This window comes from Hippichthys cyanospilos, chromosome 5 (assembly GCF_059441005.1).
Source record: "Hippichthys cyanospilos isolate Australia breed blue-spotted pipefish chromosome 5, RoL_Hcya_1.0, whole genome shotgun sequence".
NCBI classification, from domain to species: domain Eukaryota; kingdom Metazoa; phylum Chordata; class Actinopteri; order Syngnathiformes; family Syngnathidae; genus Hippichthys; species Hippichthys cyanospilos.
The window spans coordinates 15,550,708-15,574,006 of NC_142373.1; the positions used below are offsets into that span (position 1 = coordinate 15,550,708).

Consider the following 23,299-nt stretch of genomic DNA (forward strand, 5'->3'; position numbering starts at 1 on the left):
CATTGGCTTTGCTTGCAATTTGGACTCAGAGGGCAAATGATTGGTTTGTTCACTGTTAAATAAACAAATTCATACTTTATTTGTCCCCTGAGGGACATTGGCATCATATTAGTGGCAATATTACCGCTCATAAGAAATAATTTAGCCGATGTAAAACAAAAAAAACCCAAAGTTCTTCATGGAGGAGGGATTATGAAACCTTTTTATTTCAAATGAACAAGAAAAATGAGAAGTTGCACGTTGACATACATAGTGTCTGTTCATGCTACAATTACCATATTTTCTGGATTATAAGACGCACCTTCAAATAAGGCCTATTTTAAAACTGTTTTCACATCTAGAGTGCACCGCATTATAAGGCTCTTAGAATAGAAGCTTTAGTAGTGGCTAGGGTTGTGTTATGCATCCACTAGATGGAGCTGCGCTAGAGAAAGTCAAATTTCATTTTTATGACTCTAAAGGACCTCTATCACTGACTTTTTATTATTGTTATTATTATTATAGCATCGCAAGCAAATGGTTATCAGGGCATGATATGTTTGTTGATCCTGCACGTCTCAGTCTCTGCATCTGTTGGAAAATGACCCTAGTTGAGGAGAACGTCTTGGCCTGTGTCCCAAGTGAGGCTCAGGAAAGCAGGCAGTCGTCCAGCTAAGGCTACTGACAGGTGGTGGTGGTCGGGGCTCACAGCTGGTAGCGGCCATTTATTTGGGAAATGGGACGCTTCCAGGAGGCCAAGATTAAATGACAACATTTGCTTTGAGCCGATCGCCTTCTGCACATGTAAGAAAAGGCACGCAAACTGTATGTGAACTAAAGCATGAACTTTGACTGTACCATGTTCCTTTGTGAGCTCATGCCACACTCTGGACCTTGGCCATATTAAAGCTGGCACGCTCTTGCTGGTGGAAATCCCGCACTCGGTTTCCCTTCCAGGACTATTATCGGACAGTATGTCAGGAAGGGGCATCGGGGTCATTTTCTGGCCTTGCCAGGACTTGCCAGGGCTATATTTACTTTACTGTAGGTGCATGTGACCATGGATCGCTCCTCATCTCTTTGGAGTGGGAATCACTACTGGACGATGTCTTTTTTGGGGGGGATTTTGAGCAACTATTTGGGAAATTGTATACTATAGTTCCCCAAATAAAGACTGCACATGTGTATATGACGCATCTTTTATTTAACGTAACTTTTAAAGGGATACTGTGTAATTTTTTGCATGCGGCTGTTGGAGCTTTCAGGACATTACGGTAAATGCAGCGCCTCCTGCTGTCCGAAGCTATAACAAAATGGCAACGTCCAGAGGAGTCCCACCCCCCATGTAATATCATCTCATGATAACTAGACCTACGATTACATTTAAAACATATTGTTGGTTGTTAAGAGCATATTTATTTGGATGTTTTTGAAATTTATACTCATTTATTCATTTTGAATGAAAAAGGGTCTAAAGCAATTTCACAAACAACCTTTTTTTTTTTCTAATCAAATTTTTACTGGCCACTGATTCCACCGATCATACTTTTAAAATGTATTTGACTTCAACTGCCCTTTGGCAGAAACCATGCCCCCCACCCCGCCCCCTTTGGGGCCACTGTGCAGGAAAAGCAATTTGGACTGTACAAGTGTGTGCTTTTCTCCACGAGATGACGGTCAAGCAGATGAGTGGATGGGAGAGGTGGAACGCAATGGAAATGCCCGGAGGAGCGCTTCAAGAGGCAGCTGGTCCTCCCCCTGGTGTAGGAGGGCAGCTGTGTGAAATGCGTTCATTCCGCTGCTGCGCTCTCGTTATAGCAATCAAACCTGTAGCGCACGCATAACATGGGGACCCTCCCCCTCGCAAACACCCGTCCACCGCCGGGGCGCGAGCGCCTCATAGATTGCGCATTCTCTTGAAACTACTGCTTTGACCGGTCGGAGATGGCGCGAGGGGACTTTTACCACGGATGTGCTCCCCATTTCAAGCGCGTCATCACCCAGCTTCAACTCAAATTAAGTCAGGACCTAATGGGGCACGATGGCCACCCTCCTCCATCCGACTGACAACGCTATGGTACTCTCAGTGATAATTATTGGCTCCGTAAACAATAGGAAGACAGATGAAGGAAATTTGGGGATGTGTAGAAGAGGTAGTTGAGGATCAAAACAAGGAGCGCATCAAGGAGCAGCAGTGGAGCGGGTGGAGTTTGAAGTGGTTAAAATGCTGATAAAAGAAGAAAAATGTTATTTCAGGCCTCTGTGGGCAGTAATTGCCCAGGCTTGTGGGATCCTTCAAGCGAGTGTGGTTTTTATATTCCGTTGGATCTCATCTCTTCATTGTTCTATTTTTAATGCAGATACGCGGTCGCGACGTGACCGATTTCTCTTTTTTGTACTGATCACAATTCTAACTAGCCTTCTAACCCAAATTCGGTTGGTGTCAAGAAAGATTGATTGCAGCTAAAGCAAAAAACTAAAAACCAATGAAATCAAAAAACAAATCAGTTCTTTGTCCTTGCTTCCCCAGTTGCCAATTTGCGAGCTTCAACTTTTTAATGTCATCAACATGAAATCATGAATCAAACGCAACATTGCGATACAAGAAGAATTGACCTTAGCCTGTGGCTTCCTTGTATCGCGGATGGCCCCTGCACGCGTTGTGTTGTTGTCTGTTGTTAATCTTGGTGTTAATTTTCTTTCAGTTGTCAGAAACCAGGGCTAACTAACCTGTGTTGACATATTTGCCCACCTTTTGTAGGTTACCTGCTATCATGGACTGAAACCAATGACGGATTCTATTTGCGACGCTCGCTCGGCGTATGCTTCCAAAGTATGGTCTCGTTGTGACGCCGTAGTGCTCGCGCTGCATTCACGTAACACCAGTAAACGGCAACTCAAAATTCGCCACAATGCGTCTTTATGGGTGAAAGCTCCGGTGAAAATGAACTGATTGAATATTCCTCTTGAAATGCAAAAGGGTGAGTGTCAAGTTCCCCTTTTCCAAGGTCAACATGGCACCCAATTAACGACAGCGCCGGTCATTAACTATTCATGCTTGTTTTTTTTGGATTCTTGTCGCCATATCAGCAAGACGCAGACAAAGCCATCTGTTCACTCGGCTCCGACGCGTCTTTTGTTTTTGTTTCGTGTCTGCGTGCAAATGCGACAGCTGCCCGGTGTCCAAACGGGAGATATTCCAGGCGCTGGTTTTTGTCTGGCTGCTCCGTCAGTTGTCTTAATCGGACACTCGTGTCGACAAAAGAGCAAAACTCTCCGGTTCCGGGAACTCCGCGCACCTCCTTTTTTTTTGTGCGTGTGTTGAGCACCCCTCCTACTTGTATGGGAAGGGAGCGATGCTTGAGGGAGCGCCGGGGGGGTGTGACTGTACCTCTCCACCGGAGTAGCTGGGTTGGCTTCACCGAGGTTTGGAGAGTTGGGGGAGGACGGGACAAAGAAAGACGGCCAGAGAGATGTAAAGGAGTGTGCGGATCCAAGCAGTAGGGTCGCCATGGTTACGGCAGAAACGCATGAATGAATGACATCACGGCGGCGGGGAGGTGGGAGAGTGTGAAATTGATTTGGAGCGCAGGGGAGGCGGCTGTCGTTGGCTCTCCGTCGCTCGGTGACCAGCGTGTTTTCCCCTTTGCGCTTCTCCGGTGGATGGACGCTCACCGGTGAGTCGTTTTTTGTTTTTTTTTCCCCAAACCTTGGCTCTCATCGAGCTTCTTGCAGGTGTGATTATGCTCGCAAGTGATGGACACGTTTGTGCGTACGTCCACGCGATTCTTCCAGGAATGAAAGAAAAAGCGGATATGCCGGCTCGCACTCGCCGCGGGTGTAAATATATAGTTTGGTGTGGAAGAACGCACGTACGTGTGCGTGTGTGTGACGGGGTGGGGTTGAATGAACAGCTGATCGTGCAAGCTGGATTTCAGCAAGCGCTCGCAACAAGGTTCGCGCCGGCTTCCACAACTTGCTGTGCGGCGCTCGGCTGTCGTTTACGGCAAAGTCCATTTCGGGAAGTTTGGCCGTAACTTCTAAAGGACATGGAACGGCAAGGTCAATCCCTCGCCCTTGGCTTTACGCGACCATCTCCCCCGAGTTAACAGTTGTCCCTCGTCTCGACGCGCTACCCCGCGGCGACTTCACTGGCAAAGTCGGCGCTATTCATCCGGCCGTGTGATTAATGACCCAGTTGACCCGCGCTGACCCCGGAGGGACAAACAGCTCAAGTTATAAGGGAGGGGCTAGAGGTCACTGCAAAACCAGCCGGCAGATTTTAACAATCTTTTTTTTTTTTCTTCCATCTTGGCCGCTATCCTGAATGAGGAAAGGGATTACATCAGGGATGAAAGGATCAGCATTTAGATATGGGACGCATTATCTGTCCCCTGGACTACCAACGGCTCTGTTGGTCAGACTCTGTGGTGGTGGAGTGAAATATTCAAAATTTTACAACAGTGGTCCCCGACTTTTTGATTTAAACAAATCCAAGAGATTCCGGACAGTTTTCAAAATAAAAGATCATACATAAAACGGAAATAGTTCTGTTCTGTCCTCAGTTTGTGTCAGAAAACAAATAGTGAACAGCCTTCATGAAAAATGAAGACGCTGGACTAAGTTTGCGCTGTTTACGGGTGTCATCAATCTCCGAAGGTTATATTTTGTAAAACAGAAACGATGCAAAATATATCGTACAATTCGAACACAGTTATTCACGATACAAATCAACATTTATCCAACATAAAATGTTGATAAGGGAGGGAGGCAAAACGACATCAACACGCCGTGCCAAGTTCATTATTTGGGGTCCCATGTGTCTCAATATCAGTTGATGGGACCGGTACCGGGCCGCGAACCGGGGGTTGGGGGCCGCTGCTTTAAGACATCTTATGCTTTTGGTCGTCCTAAGGCAAGTGCGTGTGAACAGCGCTGTCAGATTGCGTCTGGGGAGGAAATGCAACGGCGATGAATTTGCATAGCCATTTGCATTGAGTCGTTTATCTGCCGCCGCTCAACACTGAATATCCTGTTTTTCTCTGATCTCGCAACAAGCAATCGCACTTGATTATGCACAACTGTGCCTTAAAGGCACATGTTCTGCATTTAGATTTGCACTTTCGCGGCTAAGACTTGTTGAGGAGTCACAAGCGAATATGCTTTGGAAACGCGAGGTCGGTCGTCGGTGATTATCAAGTTCCATGTTAGATAAGGGCCTTTTGCAAAAACATCTTCCTTTAGTGGCGTTCTTCTTACGTGTGTCCACACAACTTTACCAGTCAGCGATAAAATATGAACAACAATATGAATACGCATTGTTGATAGAAAAGTACAGAGCATAATAGCATAACATTCAAGGCCAAAAAGTATAGCCCATCAGACCCCGTATCGTAGCATTTTGAGGGAAAAAAATGCTGTTTTTAACATTTAGCTAACAAGTATATCTTAAATTACCTTCAAATGTATTATCAAACATATTTACAAATGTGTTCAAGCTTACTGGTATATATGTCCGAACGTATTTGTTGGCTACATGCTAACAGCCTAACATTTAAGACCATAAAGTGTTACCTAGCAGACCCCGTAGCATTATGAGGAAAAAAAATGTTTTAGCATTTAGCTAACAAGTCTGTTCAACTACATCTCAAAGTACGTTCAAATGTATTACCAAGTTAATTCAAGCGTACGTGTTAATATGTTTCGACGAGTTAAGTTCCAACTTTCCTTTTTTTGTTCTGGAAAACATATTTGAGTGTTTACATTATTAGTGTCGTATGAGTGTTGTGCACATTTGTCAACATTCACAGCAGGTATTGTGGGAACACGGCTACCCGGATGGCAGCAGCTGTGAGCACAGCACGTTAGCAGAAGCTGAATGATGATGAGCCTCAGATCCAACTCTTGTGTGTTGCCTTACTCACAAATTCTTTTTGTGTTCGTCAGCAGCGGCGATGGTGTGTTTCAACCGCGCTGCTCTGTTGTTTCTTTACTGACTCAATCGGCCGCTTACGACTGTTTTTACACTACACTGTTTTCGACTAGAGCACTTTTTTTAATGTGATTTGGTGTTGTATATTTTCAGTAGCTTACTGAAGGTGAGATGATGAAAAAGACAAAGCAATTACATGGTTCAAACTATTTAAAATAGAATGAATTTACATGTAGCATCCATCATCATCATCATGTGGTTCGTTTGTATAGTTCAACATGTTTGTTTTGTTCCTTTTCTCGAGCTTTCATTTTCACGTCTTTACTTTCTGGCTCATTGTTACCTGATTGTGCATTATTGGATTTGTCCCTGATACAAAAATAAAAAAAAAACATGGTTTGCTTTGTTTTGAGCCTAAAGATAGCATTTTTTTCGAAGAAATTTTAGAAGGAGAAAAAATAAAGACTCCAGAATCTTGTTAAGGACAAACAAGTCCACTGTGCCAATTTTCTATGAAATGACTTTGAATGGTTTAAAATTTCGGCCCATAACTTGATAATAGTGAAAACTGTTATCCCTCCTGAAGGCGGACTCTTTGAGAACCACTGCACCATACAGATCAGGGCTGTCAAACTGTTACAGCTTGTGTGCCGCATGATGTCAAATCTATTACCAAGTGAGCCGGACCAATAAAATCATGGTATACAGTTATATGTCTTTAAAACAACATTTTTTTTTTAATACTGTCCAAAATAGCGTAACATTTTTGGACTGATAATAGGGAGGTAGAACCTCAAAAATCTAAGGCAAAATCACCTTCTCTTATCTTGCCCTGGTATTACGTTAACTCATTCAATCCCAAAGATATATTTATAAGTCTTTACAGAGTCCAGACATGAATTCCCAGGTACTAATTTACAGATTTTCTTTTTTCAAATATTAGGATAAAAGAGGGTCTCAAAGTATTTTTCTTGTATAAAAAAATGGGATTAAATCTCTAATATTCGTGTAAAATACGTAAAAATACGTCTTTGGGATTGAATGTGTTAATTTGTTTGAAAAAATTCTGTTTAAATGGTCTTTTTGCGATAGATGTTCCAGCCGCGCCGTGATTCCGTCATGCCCTAATTTTTGCCGTCTTAAACAATTCTCTTGCAACTGTAATAATAATGCGAATGCAATTATCGGAAATGCTGTCATCACTGCATTTCTAATTTAAGATGAAAGTTTCGAAGGCGGCGTGCCATAAGAAGCGCGCCGTTGCAATAATGTGTAAATGCATCTTTATGTTCAGTGCTAGTCATATCATGTCATCATCCTTCCCCCTGCAGGCAACAAAGATCACGGGAAGGCCAAGGACATGCAATTTTTAAAAAATATGGTAATTACACGCTTTGTGTAGCAGGTACAACGGAAAGTAAAGTGAATTAGGTCTTTAGTATTTAAGATTTAGTGAAGATGGCTCTTTTTCCCTGCAACATCCAAGAGACAAAATACACTGAAATACCGTAATGCAAAAGGTGGAAATACATTTATCAATCTAATAGGGGTTTGATCTAAGGTGGGGGCGGGGTCTATTTTGCGCTCATTAACAGTAATTTGAAATCATGTCGTCTTCTGTGTTGTTGGTATTTGAAGGTTTTCCCGCCTCGCCCCCGTGAGCACTTCCGTACATAAACTACTTCATCCTGAATTCATGCAAATAGTATTCAAAATATTAAAAATTGGTCGCTATGAGGAATAAATATTTATTTGTGTAAATATGTCAAATATGATGAATAATTAATCCAAGGAGATCTCTCTTTTCATGTTTAATGCATCCGCCGCAAATCCTGGTCTCCCGCCCCTGGCTTTGCCGTAACTGGGGAATCTTCAGCAGCCCGACTCATGCAATATTTGTGTCAATTATAATATAAAATAAGATTTCAATCATGCAGCTTCAAAGTGCTTATTTTTGCTGGTAACGCAGTCGCAATGCGGACAGGATGACACAAAGTGCACGTAGTCATCATCTTCTGTGAGAGTGATGTCATGATCTTGCGCTCTGCGTGGCAATTTTTTGTTTCTTCAATCGGTTTGCACTGTCTGTGAGCCCGCCCCGCAGTGTTTTGGCGCGTGACCTAATTGTAGCAGCAGCGAGGTAAAAAGCACAAGGACGTGCCTGGCGCCCCGCTTCACGAGAGATGTACCGTTTTGCCTTCCAGCTCCTTGTTTCACACCCACAATTTGTGTCACCTTGCAGTCCCAGCAGGCGCTCCGAGCATGATTGCTTGTATTTGAAAAGGGGAAGTCAAGTCAAAAAATGTCCTTCCAGGATGATGTCCCGCGCAGCTCCGTTAGCCTAAACACATTACTGTATGATGGTTAATATTGTGCTTGTGAAATGTGAATGAAACAACAAATTCACCTCTTCCCATCCAATTTGAGAGGCAGGTGTCAAACTCCGGTCCTCGAGGGCCGGTATCCTGCGCGCTTCCCGCTTTTCTCTTGTAAACACACCCGATTCAAATGATTATCTCATCAGCAAGCCAAGCAGGAGCTCGAAAGTCGTCGTAATCATTTACACCGGGTTTGTTTGCCAGAGAAACATCAAAAACACGCATCGACCCTCGAGGACCGGAGTTTGGCCGTTTTGCCACTTGCGAACATCATACGCGGCCAACCGCCGAAAATGAGGCTGCAGTATTTTTGTATTTGGATAATAGCTTGAAAATCGTCAATATAAAAAAGCCTCACTGGAAGGTAGAGGCAAAACAATGAATAAGGTGTCAATCCTGTATGTGTTTGAGAAAATAAACTTTGCTTGGAGAAATTTCAGACTAACGCACTTCCCCAAATATAAGACGCACCCGTGTATAAAACGCACCCTTAGTTTTGAGGTCAAAGTCTGGTATCTAAAAGATATATGGGAAAAAAATGTTACGCTTTGAGTTATGCGGTGATAAGTGGACCCCCGCATATGGGGCTTGACAACGAGGGAAAAAAACATTTGACTTGTAATCGGAGATATACGGTATTTCTCAATTGAGCCACACAAAAGTAAAACAAACAAAAAAACTCATCTGTAGTGTAAATCTCGCCTCGCTACCTCAAATTGTAATTTTTATTCCCAACTTCTGTTTGTTCTTCAGTTTCACTTTACAGCTGCAGGGAAAGCCTGGGTGCAAAAGCAAACAATTATTCCACACACTTAATCTAACGCCATGTGACATTTGGATCTCCAAACGTGACATTTTCACAGTCGCATCCTCCGCAGTGGGCGCGTGGCGTCATCGCTGGAGGGTAGGGGGCGCTGAGCGGAGGAGGGTATTGTTTCACCACCGCTGCCGAGGCGTCAAACTGTGCGTTTTAGCCATGTGCCTATGCATTATTAATCGGGTGCAATTTTAGTGCACGCTTGTTGGGGTTGTCTGCGCATCCAGACATGCACACACATTAAACTCGCTTAGTTCTGGCAGTTGTCCCGGCGCCGTTTTGTCACAAGACGTAACACATTTCTCTGACCTGATTTGGTTTGACAGGAATTACTCCAGCTCACAAGCACACATCCACTTTCCCGATCTGTGCCTCTTTTTTTCTGGTTCCTTTCAAGATGGCTCGCAGCTCCAAACCTCTCGTGCCTTTCGAATGCTTTTCATCAGTTTGACAGAATGCCACATATTCTCCCAGCAGATTAGTGCACTGTACGCCACGTTTCCTATATATGTGTCACAAGTTGGCTTGTCACACTGTGCGCACCACGAAGGAGCGTTTGACCACCATTGGCAATGGTGGAATGAAAGATCAAGTGTATTTTTAGTGCAGTGCTGGATTTAGCTCTACTCCCGATTACCTGACGTCATATGATGTGCTACTGGCTTGTTGCAAGTCATGCGTTCATTCTCTCTTGCTTCAATACAGAATACAGACAAGACGCTGCACGCGCACACTAGTTGACCGTACGCGTTGACCAAATTAGCATTTACCAATCCATCGGTGGCTAGTGTAAGGTCGATTGACACGCTCTTAACTCGTCAAGGTGCCAACAGCCGCACTGCAGCAGCAGCCCCCCCCCCCCCCCCCCTTCTCTACGATACAGCCAAGACGTTCGTATGCATATACTTTTCTACCCATAGGATCTTCTTTATCTTCTTCCCCGTGCTGAGAAACATTGCCTCCATTCTTCTAGCTTTTTCCGTCTGACCTTGCTTGTTCCCCTCATTTGTCTTTGTGAGGCAAGGAGCCCCCACTGAAATGATTAAAATGAATTAAATGCACCCCCGACACACACGCGCTCAGCCTACGTTTGCTACTGCATGTGTGTGGGAGTCACAAGGAAAGATAAGGGAACCCGCGCGTGTGTGCGTGCGCGCGCGAGGAGTGAATAGCATCGCGTCATCGGGGGTGTGTTGAGCAGGAGGTGGGCCGAGCCGGCTGTCAGTCAATGACGCGGGGGACACGTGTGTCGGTCATGGCTGGGAAGATTCTGCGCCTCGGCTCTTTGGCTGCGGGCGAGGAGCTCGAAGAGGCAGCTCACCGGCCGGTTGTCGCCCGGAGTGCGTGAGGCGCAGTCGGAGCTTCTGCTGCAGGCGGGCGCAAGGACATGTTTTCCGAAGCCAGATGAATAATGCATCCGGCTTGTGCCGGAACCTGTAGCTGCTGCTGATCGGGACGCCGGCTCCAGCTGCGTCCAGCCGGCCAGATTTCTCCCCAAGCGATGGACTCCCATAACTCTAAAATGTCTCACTACCATTTCATCAAATGCTGTGAGTAGTCTATCCCGACCGGCGTTGATATAAGCGATTGATTTTCGCACGCTCCCAAATCCAAGTACCTGCGAAACTTCAAATGTCTCCTTGCTGTGTGGGTGTCCGCTGCAGAGAAATGCTGCAGATGCATGCATGTGTGTGTGCGTGCGTGTGTGAAGTTGACCGGCAAATTGCGGCAGGTAGCAGCAACGGATACGCGGCTTTTGAACGCAAGAGCAGAACGGCCGAGAGAAAGAACAGATGCACGGGGTGGGATTTGGACAAGTGCTGATTGAAATGCGGCCGAGAGAACCTGCAAATTTTTCAAGTACATGGACATACAGTGTATCGCGTGTGCTCTTGAGCGGCGGCTGCCCGCGCTTTTAGCTGCAGCCTGCACGGAATGTTTCACATTCAATCAATAACTGATAGCCAGCGGAATGAGAAAGTAGAAGCTGCTTTTTCCCTTTCACCTTCCATTAGATGGTCGTCCTTCCACTCTCCTTCGCATTTCTGCTGTCTGGAGCATTTTATGCATGCACTTCTACACGTCTCAAGTCTATTCGACCACAATTAGAGGTTGGATATTTTGGTTTGAGAATGACCTTGAAGATATTTTAGACTGAGAAAGAAAAGTGAAGTACATTTCGTTTGACCGATTGCATACTCCTGTATTTTCTGCACTATAGGGCACACCTAAAAGCCTTCTATTTTCTCAAGAGCTGACAGCGTGCTTTAAAATCCTGTGCGCCTTATACTATGCATAAACCGCCAGTTTTCATTGTTAGGGGCCAAAAAAATCAATCCAGAAACGTTTTTGCAATATGATTTATCCTTTATTAAAGTTAAGACTGGCTAATGTGATTGTTTTGTTGATATTCTCTTTAGTGCAGCTCCATCTAGTGGATGCATAATGCAAGCCCAGCCACTACTGTAGCTTCTATTCTTTGCACCTTATATATATATAGTGCGCCCTATATATGAAAACAGTTTTAGAATAGGCCATTCATTGAAGGTGCGCTTTATAATCCGGTGCACTTTACAGTGCGGAAAATATGGAAATTATGACCAGTATTTAACCTTTTTTCATCATTGTGTCATCCACTTTGTACTCTCAGTATTTTAGCCCAGGGATGGCAATTTCGTGGAAGTGTGATAATTGAGTTGGTCATGTCATTTCAAATTCTAACATGTTGTCACCATCTGGATGAAATTTCAGCTCCCTGGTGTCCTCTTTTAATCCTATCCCGTTTATGGACATACCTTTGATGTAAAGATCAAAATATGGCTAAAATAACGCACACGTGCTTAACAGCATAACCGAAAATATTTGTAGAACTTGATGAAGAGTTTACATTTATCAGACTATTCAATTTCTCCCTCAAGGCACCCATGTCTTCTTGATGTATATCTTTTTAAACTTAATGAGTATTGCCTGCATATGCCGCGATCTTGAGGATGAGTCATGTCCGCATAAATGCGCCGCGCAATGTGACATCTGTCGCGCGGCGTTAATAAATGGCGGCGATACGACTGCAGCCTTGAAAGCGAGGTGGTGGTGCGAAGGACGTGCAGTGATTGGCCAAGCCAAAGAAAGAAATGATGATTTGCCGGCGAGTCAAGGCGGAGGAAGGGCTACTTTATTTGTCAAACACCATCGGTTTTGATGCTCTACTATCTTCTGTGGCTTCAACTGGTAGCTGCATGAGTAAATACTGTACAGTATGTAGAAAATTCTTGACACATTTGGGATCAGAAGCGCTGTAATCAGCACGACCTGGAATCGGCCGACGCGCAAACAATCCCGGACTTGGTCAAATAATATAACTGTGTAGTTTAGTGGTGGTTTTGTTCTTTTTCAGACTCTGGTCCATGAGATTGGTTCATGAGATCATAGGTTTTGAACTCCAGCCCTGATGGTTACAGTGTTGTGCAGACGGGATGGAGTACATCAGCATCCAGGCTTATATTGCCTGCAGCATATAATGGATGCTGCTGCATCATGAATTGTTCATAGGGGGCATGATGGATCGGAGTTTTCTTCTTGTCGACGCCGATTTCTAAAGTGGTGACATAAGACTGAACGATATCAGATTTTTTTTTTTTTTTTTTTATCGTTCGGTTTTAAGGCACGGACTAATTGTAATTTGGGGCACAGGTGGGATGTTCAAACTTCTTCCTTTGTGAAGTTTGCGTGTGCTCCCGATGCTTTCATAGGTTTTCTTCTGGCTTGCACGAGCCTGAGCAGCGATGGGGTATTTTTGGTATTCAGATATCCTACAGAAAATTGCAATGGAATATGGAGCATTTGGATAAAAACAAAAAATGTGCATTTCTTTGCTGGTGAAAAACAATTTTGAACAATGAAGACTAAATAATACATTTCCACTTAACCATGATTTGCCATTTTTTTTATACATTTTTAATGATCAACTTTTTTTGTAACCTCTTGGAGGAAGTAGACTGCTTTGTTAAAAAGTGATCAGGAGGAACGGCGACAGCATGTTTTGAGTCATTGGCGGAGATTGACCCGCTTTTGACGAGTTATTTGACTTAGGTTTTGGTCCCACTGATTTGGTCATGAGATCATCATGCCTGCGATTCATTACAGCTGCAGGAGACATGCCGGCTCCTCACACTTTATCCACAAACAACTCCAACAGAAAATATCCATGTCTGCCAATATACAGTACATTTTTGCAGGAACAAATATGGGATAACATATGTCCGATTATTCCAACGCCATGAATGATTGGAGTGAAATATTCCACGTTTGTGGAAAGACTTTCCTTTTTTAGGCCAAGTCAGTCAGTTCCACCACTTCCAGCATGTGGAGTGGAATACTAATGCCTCAGCGTATAAGCCAGCCACTTACAGTAAGACACTCCTCGCGAAGAGGCGGAATTGAAAATGAGTGCGGGTGAAAAGAAAATGGCAATATAGTTGGTCGCGGGAGACTTCAGGAAGACAGAGTGACATTATATTGGATAAGGCAGTCTGTGCGATTGAGTTTTGTGCTTTGTTTGTGCTGGTTTGCTCAATATTTCTGTTGAGATGATCAAATAAAACATAGGAAATGAAATGACCCCGCCTCGGCAAGTTTGTTTGGGATGTGAACACAAATGACTGTTTTTATGTTCGACCGGAGCAGATGGTAGTGTCGTATTGTCAAACGTTAAAAAGAAAATACGATGGCGGATCAGATGCTTCAATCTCAAAGTTGAAGCGATAAGTGGAATCCAATCACTTTATTTCCCAGCCTCAAGGGTTTTAGGCAAACTTAAAAAAATAGTACAAAACAAATTGGTGATTATAGATGGCAGCATTAAAGTAGCCTAAGTACCTGAGAAGAATAGACAAGACACGATCAAGAGATAAATGTCCACTTTTAGCTAGCGGGACCACCAAATAGGATTTGGGACTTCTCAGTTTGCAGACCTGTGGTGTCAAAGTTATGAATATCACTCAATGAAGTCGTTTTATATTTACCAAATAGACATTTGTTTTTCATCCAAATATTTGCTGCAATTATTGCCTTGTAACCACACAGGTTAGCGATACGCTTTGCTTCCATCCACTTATGCAGTGACAAAATGAATCTTGTATGCATTTGTTGCTGTTTGGCTAAAGTCTACCGAGAGTCTTGACAAAGCACGATGCTTGCTTCTCAATCTGCCGAAGGGCTAAACAAAAGCAACTGGGCTTTATTGTTTGCCGTTTTGTGTTGTTAGCTCGGTATTAAAGTACCGTATTTTTTTTGGACTATAACTCGCAAATGAATGTTTGTCACGAATAGGCCGTACCAGAATATGAGCCCCTGGTAACATCAGATATTTATGCAGAAAGAAAGTGTGTGTTGAGTTCCTCCTCACTGTTTTCAGTAGAACTTTTGTGCTCTCTCTCTTTGGTCACCAGGCTGTTTCCAGCTATGTAACGCCTTCCGACAGAACATGGATGTCGACCAGTGCCTGCTGGAGTCCCTTCCCGTCGGCCAGCGCCAGCGTCTGGTCAGGAGAATGCGCTGCGACCAAATAAAGGCCTACTACGAACGGGAGAAGAGCCTCCAGCAGCGGCAGCAAGGTGGAGCCAAGGTGCGAGCGCCAGAGCCCGGCCGCCGCAACAAGCAGCAAGTCCGCTTCAGCCTTGCCGACGTCCTGCAGGACGCCATCATCCGCCACGATGACAAAGAAGGTGCGTCCATGGAAAGATTACAGTGTGTACGGTGTAAACAATGGCGTACAAGGTGCTTTAAAACACTGGGCTACTATCTCGCTGGAAACAGATGCTAGCATTTGGCACAGGCTCAAAAAGAACAATCCACTTGTAGAGTTGATGCTGCTCTGAGACGCTGTCAAATAAATCAGCTGATCGTAGCGAGGGACCATTTACTGTCGGATTTGGTATAGTCGGGCAGCACACCACTTATACATGCCTCACACTGAAGCGCAAGCTAAGCGGAAAACTAAACGCAAGCTGTGGCTAAGCTTCAGGAGTCCTAATTGTTTCTGCAAAGCAGAAAAAAACATCTTGGTCAGTTCTGTTGTATGATTTATTTGTCTGTGTTAGTTCTGCATTTTTGTTCAAATTACAACTGTATGATTGTATAGAATTTCTGCTTAGGTATTTTCCGCAGTTTAAGGTGCAGCGGATTATAAGGTGCGTTCACAACGAATGGGCTACTTTAAAACCGTTTTCATTTCTAGAGCACACCGCATTTTAAGGCGCATAGAATGGAAGCTACAGTAGTGGCTGGGGTTGCATTATGCATCTTCTAGATAGAGCGACACTAAAAAGAATATTAACAAAAAATCAGATAAGTTTGTCAAAACTTTAATAGTCAATAGACAACCAGAAATTAAGACAACAACTGAGCTTGAGCTGAACATGAACTCCACCGAAAGGAATGTCAACAAAACAATCAGATAAGTCAAACTTTATGAATAGACAATAAGAAATTGTGAATAAAACTTTAGAGTATCAACTTTACAGAACATTTTGTCTCCTTGCAGATAGAACATTTCGAATCACGGCGTTACTTTCTGAAAACTCAAGTGCTTTGCTGTTACCCTATTCATGAGCGCAGATGACAGGTCATCACTATAACTAAAAACATGAGGCGCATTCTTATTCCACGAGGCCTCGCCGCCTTGGGAATAATATTTTCATTTCGAGATAAAAGTGCATCTGTCATTGTTCATCACATCTGTTGACAGCAGAGTGGAGGGAGAATTTCCCTCTGGCAGAAACTTAATCAAGTTTGCCCTTGCTTGGTTTTCTCCCTGCGCGTGATATAGAAACTGCATTCTCCTCTCGTAAAGACAAATAAAAGAGTAACAGGTAGCCGCTGTAATTCATGAAATGAAAAAACAAAGCCGCATCATTTTCCAGGACAGCTTCCCTGAGGAAAATAAGCGCCGCGTTCTTTCCGTAGGCTGAAAAGCCGCAGGATGCTATAGAGGCTCTTTGGCCAATCGGAGAAGTGGCGGCCATCCGTCACCATGTCGGCTTGTTCATTCCCAAGGAGTTTGATCGTGGTCTTTTTGAGTAGCAGCTCGAAAAGAACATGACTGAAAGCAGGCTCTCTTGCCGGGCGTCTCGCTCCACCATGTCGTTGGAAAGGTATATGTTCAAAGAAAATACAGTATACAACTGCCAAGGTAACAGATGGTGTTATAATTACAAACTGTAAGGCTGAAAACCAAATATATACATATATATATATTTGTAATGTTACGTATAAAAATGAGCTGATTTTTTTCAATATATGAAAAACTTGAAATGTTTCATGCTTGATAGTAATGTTAATGTTTTATTATTAATCGTGATATTGTACAGTACTTGTACTATTTTGGACAGGCAGGGATGTTGAACGTATGGCCCACAGGTCGGTCCGGCCCACTTGGGGATAGATTTTCCTCCATGCGGCCCGCAAGCTGAAACGAATTTGATACCCCTGATTTAGGGTTTAACAGATAAGCTTGAAAGCATGATGATCTTGAGCTGTTTCCTTCTCGGTGAGTTGTTGCTTCACAACTCAGGAGAACCTGGGCGGCATATATCACAATTTACAACATCCTGACAAGCCTTCTTTAGTATTCCCCTGTACTACTTACATGCTAGGAAGGCTCTTAACCACAGTCGTTTTTTTTTTGTCACGCTTCGCAATCTGCGCCGAGTATTAGCATGTGCATTGGGCTCGCACCTTCCCCAAGGGTGATGCCTGATTATTTCTGGATCTTTTCCTATACAACATGCGTGTTTTGAGATAAGAAGAAATGTATAAACAGCGGGTGCCTCGCAGTTATTGTGCTAGATGGGGCTAAAAGAGTAATTAAGGGGATTTGCATTTGTGGCTGATTAACGATGCATGACGAGCTGAATGGCTTCATTAAAAAGCCGACCTCAACCATGGAACAGCGCTGACTTCCATTTGTGACCGACGCAAGGCTTTCCTCCTCCTGCAAATTAATGGATTTAGATTTTATCAGTATTTCAATCCAGTCCAATGTAATTTGTGATGTATTACCTACATCTTGATGATGCACACCTGTGAGGTAGGATGGATTAACTCAGAAAAGGACAAGTGCTCTCCATCACAGATTTAGACACATTTGAGAGGAATGGTTATTTTGTGGGTGTAGAAAAACATCTGGATCTTTGAGTTCATCTCATGAAGAATGGGAGCAAACACAAAAGTGCCGCATTTTCTATTTTTGTTCAGTGTAGTTGTTGAATGTGATTGTGAATGGTCATTTGCTCATATACAGGGGTTTACTCACATGCGTATCAGGACATAGTATTTGGAATCACCCTTTCTTTAATTAAAAACAGTCCTTCCCTGCGTCCTCAAAGTTTCATCACCATCAGTTATGGTTTGCGCGGTTCGTTCGCGAAGGATGTCAATTCTTCGTCAGCTGTAAAGTGACAACGAAATCAATCTCCTTCACACCTTCACGAGAATGATACGCAGCCCCAATACCAAAAAATGTTCAGCTCAAGCTCGATTGTTGTCTGGGATGAAAGTTAGGTGGGGTACGCAAATGCGCCAAGTGAAACTGCGCGGCGTTACGCATCAGTGATTTCTGTCGCGCATGTGTACCTGGGTACCAGTTATGTACATCCCTGCTTATATGCACTCATTCCATTAGCCATTCGCACCAAATCATCTGTCATAGGCTCAAGCCCCCCATGAAGCACACAAAAACCCCAAACACTAACTTACATTAGCCTACGCTTTTGCTACGCTTTATCTCTCGTGTTCTACTGCAGTGTCCACATGGTGCCCATGAAATTGGAGATGTATGGGTAGGTAGTGGTACGTTCCAATTTTAAAAGGACATTTCGTTGGCAGAATCTGGGCACAAAATCAATCCCACACTCAGTGAAGCTATTTAATGGCTTCACACTCCGGTGCTGATTTTGTCAAAATTAAATGCTTACGCTTTGGCAGCACATATGGGCCATATTGGCCATATTGGCCCTGGAATATATGCAAGCAGTTACTTAAAGTAAGTAGTTCGTTTTTTTTCTCCTCAAGGGAAAGTGATGGACTCCTAGTCCTCCATTCAATTCCTTCAAATGCTGTGTGCTTTATGTCGTCTGGTGCTCTCCTGCAATTTCCTCCATTTCCCCATTTTCCTGTTTCCGTTGCCATGGAAATGCCGTATATCCACGGACCCGCTCTTTTGCGGCGCCTAAGTATACGACAGCACGGGGGAAAAGCCTCACACTCCCACTGTGGAGTTCCCCGTCGTCAGCATAGTCCCTATAAGCGGCGTTGAGTCAAAGGTGGATGTCATGAGACATCGAGTAACCGAGCATGTGATCAAACGTCAAACAAGATGGATGGCTCTTGTCGCCGCCGCTGCGGAACCAGAATAAACTGTATCTGCAGTCTTTTTTTAAACCTCTTTGTGGTCATAAATCTCTTTGATAAGCCCTGTTTCCTTTTGCTTTCATCTTCAGCTTTACAGAATGACAAAATCAATGTTTTGCGCTTTTGGAATATGCCGCCTATACTACATTTCTTGTGAAAGGGATCGTAGTGAAGATTGTTGACTGGGCAAGAACGGTAAGAATGCTGACAGCAACCCATGTAAAAGCATTCAAGTCTGAAATGCACATAAAACACCGCCGGCAGTCTCGCAAAGCATCGAAGGTACATTAGGCTGGAGTTGCAGCCAAAAGGTGATGGGCACCGTGTCCAGATGTATACGATTATAGAAAGACTTCATTTACAAAATAAAGCAAAAACAGCATACAGATTTCTATGATGCAAATTCCACTCCGGAGAATTCAACCCATTGGAATGCTCTTTTCTCACATCAAGTGGTGTTTTCCTCTTTTCACCCATTTCTCAGGATTCCTGCTTATTGCTGCACTCTCTGCTCCGCTTTGTTACATCACTTTGGTATTGAATGAGTTAAAAGTATGGCATGAAAAAAAATATTGGAAACACTTCTAGATGGATCAATCATTAAAAAATCAATCAAGAAAAATTGTGTACAAAGACTGAAAACAAGGTGACTACTTTCAGTGATGTGCTCAGGTGTCTCAATACTTTTGTCCATTCTGTGATGCGCATTGCGTAACTGTTACTGAGGCTGAACATGGTAATGAGCCATTAAATGACTTTAAGAGGATCAATGACAGTTGGAATTAGTGTCAGACTAATTGACCCTGTCTTTAAAGCGTGTGTATGCGTGTGTGCGTGTGTGTGTGCGTGTGTGTGTGTGTGTGTGTGTGTGTGTGTGTGTGTGTGTGTGTGTGCGTGCACGCACAAGCAGCGTAGTGTTGGGTATTGTTTGAGATTCGTGAAATTCAGCCAGTATCCAGCAGTAGGGGTGACCTCCTGGTTAGCAAACTAGAACCACTACTTCAAAGTTGTGAGGTTTCTGTTTAGTTTAAATCGCTCATAAGCGTGAGCAGTTTTGCGTATATTTGGCCCACACTTGACTGTTGACCCGTCTCCGCTGTACACTATAGAAAACATATGGATTGACCGTCGAAATCCATCCGATTCACTATCGATTGTCCTTTTTGCTCTATTGTTCTCCATCGGTGTATTATTTGTGTTTGTTATGAATATTTGGTATTGCTGTTGTGTTCCAGTACTTCGTCTCCTGAAGGAGGGAGCCGACCCCAACACTTGCATTTCCTCCGGGGGATCGTTGCTACACTTGGTAGGCGGCACACACAAACGGAGCGCGACATATTTGACAGCTATATGGCACGTAATAATTAAGATGTATGTATGTATTCACTGGAGTTTGTCCCGCATGCGACCATTTTAACTGCTATGAATTATAACCATGAAACTACAGTATATGCTTTGAGAGTGTGAAGAGTGGTTTTGTGTGAAAAGCATGATTTAGATATGTATTTATACATCATAGGAGAATAAAGAGGATAAAATACTGCACTGCATGGGAGGAAAAAAACTGAGCTTACAGAGCATACAACCCTGAAAAAGTCCAGATTTCAGAAGATAAGCGGAGTCGAGCTTGGACGGGAGACCATTTGGGAATACCAGGTGTCTCTCAGGACTTCGGTCTGCGTGGACCAGCCCTCGGATTGGGCCAACCACCCAATCTCAATCTTACTCCTTCTTTAGTGATGACATTGCAAACGAAGAGCTATCAATTAATGATATTGGCGCTAGCTACCCATCATAGGGTTTGTATCACCTCTCGCCCCTCCCGGTAGATCTTGAGGGCCCGGAAAATGATATCTCAGCGCTCTTGCCGAGTGCATCCGAACGATATGCTGCCAACATTTCGCAGTGCGCTCGTCACGACAACGTGCTGGCGGCGGAGGTGCTGATGGAGCGAGGCGTGAACGTCAACCTGCAGGACCAAGACCTGTGGACGGCGCTGCATGTAGCATGTGCGTGCGACCACGCTGACGTGGTGCTGCTTTTGCTTCTGGTGAGAGACACACGTGTAACACGCATGGCACGACAAAGCAAAGGAGATTGCACCCCCCCCCACAAAATCACACAATAACGGCATGCATTGCACTGCTAAACAATTTCTGGTCTCTTGTTGAACTGGTTGCTGTACAACTTTCAAATTGGGAAAGATGCGTCTGTTTTCTTGTAGGCATTGATTGATTGATTGCACAGAGTAAACAACACAGACTACAGCAGTGGTTCTCAGTCTTTTTTCAATGATGTACCGTATTTTCCGCCATATAAGGCGCCCCTGCTTCTCTCAGCTTTTGAGAAATCGAAGGCTTTTAGGTGCGTCTTATAGAGCAGAAAATTTGGTACCCCTTTAAAAATATTTTTTCAGCCATATACCTCCAACCAGCACATCACGTTTTTGTATTAAAAAAAAGTAGTGACATCTGATTTTAAAAATCCTATAACTTTGTTAATAGTGATACCTCTAGGAATCTTTTATCGCAGAACTCCAGAAGCTACATCCCGTAACATCATCTGTATCTGTTTTATTTCTCACTCATTTGCGGGAATATTGTGTCACTAACCCAGCTGCTACTGTGGCTTCTGTTCTATTCGCCTTATAACACGGTGCGCCTCACATAAGAAAACAGTTTTGAAATAGGCCACTGATTGAAGGTGTGCCTTATATTATAAAATGCATTGCGGTAAATACAATCAAGGCCTACACTCAACTCAGTTTGCCACCTCATAGCTGTAAGTACAGTTTGCCATTGAAGAAAGGCAGGAGCTATGGCTTTCCAGCTCTGTCTTGACAGGAGCCTTGAAGTGGATGATGAGGTCCTGAAAGAGAACGGGGCCATCTGCGGGGGAGGGCAAATAAGAGCCGGTGTGTTGATGAGACCCGCAGAGGTTTAGCGCTAGCTAAATTCTTTGCAGTTTGCTTGTGTTGATTGACTGTATGTGGCAACGTTGAGGTTCCACTGAGGCACGGGAGTCTTTGAAGAACTGCCATCCAAATGTTGAAATGCTCACTGTGCTGTGAGAATTACCGTATATTTCCACTTTACATGTTTCTGTAATTTCAACCACCGGTTGCTTCCAAGATGTCTGCTGAGCATCGAGGATGCTTTTGGAGGAGGCAACTCAAGACCTTTATCGTCTACATGTGTGAAAATAGTCATAACTAGATTTTCAATGCAGATTCAATATCCGTTCTCCATCTGCTCATTTATTTTGCACTGCAATCACGCAGCCGCTGTCTTATCGGCGCTGTAAGTGGGAGCGCTTTGCGCCGAATATGACGGCTTTCCATTTTAATGAGAAGTGCAAACGGCGCCTCGCTCGACGTGCCCGATTAGCGGCCTTATCTTTAAATGCCACCAAAAGAAATCGCGCCTTGTGTCTTCCTCTCAGTCTTTTCGTCTTCGCTCCTCATCCTTTCTTCGTCGTCGCCTCGTCCATTGAAGCAGACTTTTGCTGATGAGCAGATTTCCGAGTTTTCCATTTTCCCCTCAGCGTCCTTCGAATGGTTGTTACCACTCTCATCCCTACCGGATTTGAGAAAATTCCCGCATCTATACTTTGCTCCTGCTCTGGTTCTGCTGATTAACTGAAAATTCAGATGGATTTGGGAGAGTCGCTCGCTGATTTGAGGTTTAAACCTTTGCATGATGTAGGCGAACAATTATGTGATCCGCCGGAGACATGTACCCTTCTAAAATGTTCTTTCTTATCCTCATCCTCCCAAAAACACCAGTGGGGAGTCGTGGAATTGACCCACTTTCCCTACTTGTGACGGATGCATTGGGAACGTCTGCATTTGCCAGTCTTTTGAAGTTTGTGGCTCACAGCAAGCCTCCGGCTGCTCTAAACTCGGCATCGTATGTCTGTCTGTAGATAAAGTCGCTGGGGCTGATTTGCTTGGGGTTAATTATGTAACACAACTGGTTTGCTTGTTTATTCAGCATTTGTTCAACGGTGCAGTCGGTGAACCTTGCGCATTTTTTCCACGCTCTGATCTCACAACAGTCGTCGCTTGGGGAAAGAATATCCCAAGTAAGATGATCAGCAAATCATCTCAGATGACTCCCATTTGATACAAATTGGACGGGTCCGAAGATGATTAACCCTGGAAGAGTAACGAGGATGTTTGAACAAATGATGTCTGGGAGTTAAATGGGAGGAGCTATTTGTGTGTCAGATAGCGATGATGACTTTTAGGGCTGTTAGACAAAGGAATATTCAGCTGTGTTAAAAATAATAAGGCATTGAAACTCGTTTTATTGCTGCAACATTCGTTTCAGCATTTGGGTTATTGCCTCGCACCAATCTTGTGCCCCCCCACTCCATGTCCGCAACAGTATGTTATTCCATAAATGAAGAAACACGTATAAAAGTAGTGTAATTTTGTCATTTTAAAAGCACGCACCATGTGTTAGAACTGGACAGCCATTATCTATTTAACGTGGTAGACTTATAATGGTGTTCTTGTAAAATTCACCCAAACTGAAGTAAAAAAAGGGGGGGGGGGGGGTCAACTGGGAGAATTACGGTCGGTCAAATTACGCTTGACAGTCACGATATTTAAAACTGCCGGCAATGACTCAAGGACGGTCTACATTATAATTATTATTGAATCTGCGGCAGTAGTAGTATATATATCAATAGCTATTATCTGGAGAATGGACTAACTCTCAACTGAATAGCTGTCCAAATAATTAAGCAATAGCTGCAAGTGCGGCTTCCCACCAAGGCCGT

The 23,299-nt window shown here is 43.8% G+C and overlaps 1 protein-coding gene across 3 annotated transcripts in view; it reads left to right on the forward strand.

The window, feature by feature from the left end:
* The first annotated feature begins 1,956 nt into the window (after positions 1–1,956).
* The window catches only part of myo16 (myosin XVI), a 77,710-nt gene continuing 56,367 nt past the window's right edge, over positions 1,957–23,299 (forward strand). For 2 of the 3 annotated variants that reach the window (XM_088414432.1, XM_088414433.1), the window contains exons 1-4: positions 10,396–10,656; positions 14,554–14,829; positions 19,750–19,820; positions 20,421–20,564. In XM_088414432.1, coding sequence (XP_088270558.1) covers positions 10,608–10,656; positions 14,554–14,829; positions 19,750–19,820; positions 20,421–20,564 — 540 coding nt within the window. In that variant the 5' untranslated portion in view covers positions 10,396–10,607. Of the gene's footprint in view, positions 3,657–10,395; positions 10,657–14,553; positions 14,830–19,749; positions 19,821–20,420; positions 20,565–23,299 lie in introns of those variants that run through there. The other variant, XM_088414434.1, reaches the window with a different exon arrangement.